Source organism: Myripristis murdjan, chromosome 12 (assembly GCF_902150065.1).
Source record: "Myripristis murdjan chromosome 12, fMyrMur1.1, whole genome shotgun sequence".
NCBI lineage: Eukaryota > Metazoa > Chordata > Actinopteri > Holocentriformes > Holocentridae > Myripristis > Myripristis murdjan.
Genome location: NC_043991.1, coordinates 10981380 through 10984477, shown reverse-complemented (window position 1 = coordinate 10984477; position 3098 = coordinate 10981380). Strand labels below are relative to the sequence as shown.

Sequence of the window (3098 nt, the reverse complement as noted above, 5' to 3'; positions counted from 1 at the left end):
CACTGAGGGATTTTTCCTAATCTCTCTATCCTTCGGGTGACATTTGCGCTTTGTAAATATAGAAATAGAAACGCACACGCACACATAACACATTTTCTTCCCTCATGCTCACACTCAACACATGCACACACAGGTGCATGCACCGCCAGCAGAAGGAGAAAAAAATGACTATCTTATCTTATCAGCTTTAAACCATGGCTATATTCCAGCCCTGATTTGCGGGAAATTGGTACCTGACTTCAGAAAGTGAAAGTGAAAGTTTTATGCCTGCCTGAATATATAGCAGCAAGCTGGGACCCGGCCAGTCAGTCGGGTCCCAGAAGTCGTAAGCGTAAAGGATTGAAAGACATATACAGTGGAGCTAAGACAGAATGTCTTTGCGGATGACTGCACTTCTATTGGCTTCAGTCCTATGGTACCTCGCTGCAGGTAAGATCCGCTTCAGTGAGCTGCACCAGAGCAGCAATGAAGGATTTCACTTTGGAACGCTACAACTGTATATCCATTTAGAGACACGATTTGTCACCCAAATGCTCACTGTCAACATTTGGTAGATAGAGATAACCGTACGCTTTAAGCAACAACTTTCCAGTCAAAGTTTGCAGACTGCTTAAAACTTACAAAGATTATTCAGCAGGGAGTTTAACTTTAATGCCAATAATAATTTTGCTGGAGCAGATGTGTTTTTCAGAAGTGGTATATATCTCACTTTGGAATGAAATTCTTTTAACACAGAATGAGTTAGTTGTGTGATGGCTTGTGGAGAAATGCTCAGAGAGACAGTGTGACAGATGGTGAATTCAAAGGCGGGTTATGATCCTCATGATGCTTATTTATCCATTTGACAGCAAACACACATGAGACTGCTGACTGTTGCTTGACAACGAGCACGAAGAAGGTTCCCCACAGAGTGGTGAGAACCTACATCATCCAGACATCAGATGGAGGCTGCAGGATACCTGCCACTGTGTAAGTCAACTCAGCATCATATTTTTACCTGATCTAATATAAAAGGAGCTACGGTTCCTTTATTTAAACTGTTTTTTTAACTTCTGTCATGAGCTGATTCCAACATAATGAAGCCCTTATTCATCCCATATAGGCTGTAATAACCCTGTCTCGTAAAATGTACATTCTCATACAACTAAACTGCATTCTGCATTCAATAATGTTTAGAGTGAAATATATTTTGTTGCAAATTAAAATGTTTGTAATCAGTTACTTTGAAATCTGTTTTAGGGGGTAGGGGGAGCGGCAGTTGGATCAATCAACACTATTTTCATTCACAAGATCTGAGTTTAGGATCCATGTTTAACCTTAACCATAACCTTTTCCTAATCTTAACCACGACCCTTTCCTAACCATAACCAAGTCGTTTTGGTGGCTAAAGTGAAGGAAACTGGCTAAAATGCCACCCAACAGGATGTACAAGATATTCATTTGAAATTGATTAATTGATGTTGATTTGTGGTGAAATATATCAGGAAAAAAAAAAAAAAAAAAAAAAAAAAAAACGCAATCCACCACAAATCTGTGTTTCTCTGGAAATTTAATTGAGAATGCAGTTTAGTTATGTGGGTTAGAGTTAGGGTGTGGGACCGTGATATTTAGGAGACAGGGTTGGCTGTAAAAATGTAATGTAGTGACTCCACCAACTGATCCCATACCTCTGGTCCAAATGTTTCTTGTATGCTTGTTTTTTTTTTGTTTTTGTTTTTGTTTTTTTTTAATAAAATAATGCTCATTGTCTCTAATGAATTGTGAAAATTTACTTTGGGGATGTTACATTTTGAGCCGGAAATACAGATATTCATACTATTTTTTTTCTGGAAAATACCCCCTTGTATTGTAAGTGTATCTGACTTGATTTGTCCTGTCATAGGCTGATCACATGGAGGAGGATCAGACTGTGTGTTCCACCTGCCGCTGGAAACAACTGGGTGGCCAAACTCCTCAGGAAAGTGGCAAGAAGGAGACCAAGAAAAGGTAAAGTTGTGTGCCACAGCTGTGATACATTCTGTCAAATAAATTAAAGGCTTAATTACACAGAAGTTGTTGTGATATGGTTTCACAAAAAAAATGGGTGAACACTCTTTTCTGATCAGCCGGTGTGCATTAAAACTGTGTATCGCACACATAGTTCAGCTTAAGTTTAATCACCGTTCTCAATTCATCTACTACCCATTACTCGTTATCAACTATGGCAAGCACAGACGATTTATAGACTTGCTAAATGGCTGATTTGAACGTTTCTTTCACTTCACCCAGTTGGAATTTACACTGTGTCTGACCAGTTTAGTTGTAAAATGGAATCAAATTTAATAAAAAATTTGTGAATGCTTTTATGTTCAATTGTTGGCTAATGATCAAGGTATAAGTGGGGTAATCAGCTTCACAAGGCGAAGTTGATTATCTTTGCCTCCTTTGCCTAAAAACCACACATCTATTCATGGATTATCCCTTACATGTTTTTATGCCTTATCCGTCTTTTCAGGAAAAAGCAGACCCTCAAAGAAACGTGCCTGAGATACATCTGAAGTCAACATGACCAGGCAATTCCTTGCGGCTCCCAAAAGCAAATCCCACCTGTCTTCCTGAGCCGTCTTCTGATTTGACTGTTGTGTCGTCGCATTTTGTGTGTGATATGATGAAGTTGGGTCCTTCAGTTTTGGCTCAGTCTCCTGACCCGATATGCTGCTGCTCAGAGAGTGAATTACTGCATCAGGGCAAATAGTGTCAGATAAATTACTGATCATAGACAAGTGCACTTAAGTGGCTTTCCAGTGATTGTAAATTAATGCTTCTGGCAGTTTTTGTATTGTTCTTTGTAGCCATTTCATTAAGGAAGCAATCATCTCCAAGTTGGGAAAGGCCTTCTCCTTGACCATGTTTCAATCAAAACAAATGTTTACTGAACTTTATGCCTTGAATATATTTTACGTCAATCAATATTTGATGGCCAACATATTTTTTGCAGCTAGTCACAATAAGCTTCGTATTAGTTAGAACTTTCCATATAATAAAAGTTTATGTTTTTACAACACAAAATAAGAATTGATTTTTCACTGTGGTCTGTGTATCTATCTACATTATTAATT

General features: G+C 38.4%; 1 protein-coding gene across 1 annotated transcript; it reads left to right on the top strand.

Moving 5' to 3' along the window:
- The first annotated feature begins 317 nt into the window (after window positions 1-317).
- On the top strand, window positions 318-2626 carry ccl19b (chemokine (C-C motif) ligand 19b). The gene is made up of 4 exons (XM_030065704.1): window positions 318-429; window positions 849-969; window positions 1883-1986; window positions 2495-2626. Exons 1-4 carry the CDS (start codon window positions 372-374, stop codon window positions 2524-2526), a joined length of 315 nt encoding a protein of 104 aa, XP_029921564.1. The 5' UTR covers window positions 318-371; the 3' UTR covers window positions 2527-2626.
- Window positions 2627-3098: the final 472 nt, after the last annotated feature.

Bases quoted from the DNA above. Each gene is read 5' to 3' on its own strand.
- ccl19b (XM_030065704.1), top strand. From the start codon at position 372: ATGTCTTTGCGGATGACTGCACTTCTATTGGCTTCAGTCCTATGGTAC. The intron at 430-848 runs GTAAGATCCGCT...TCCATTTGACAG, and splicing joins CCTATGGTACCTCGCTGCAG to CAAACACACATGAGACTGCT. The intron at 970-1,882 runs GTAAGTCAACTC...GTCCTGTCATAG, and splicing joins TGCAGGATACCTGCCACTGT to GCTGATCACATGGAGGAGGA.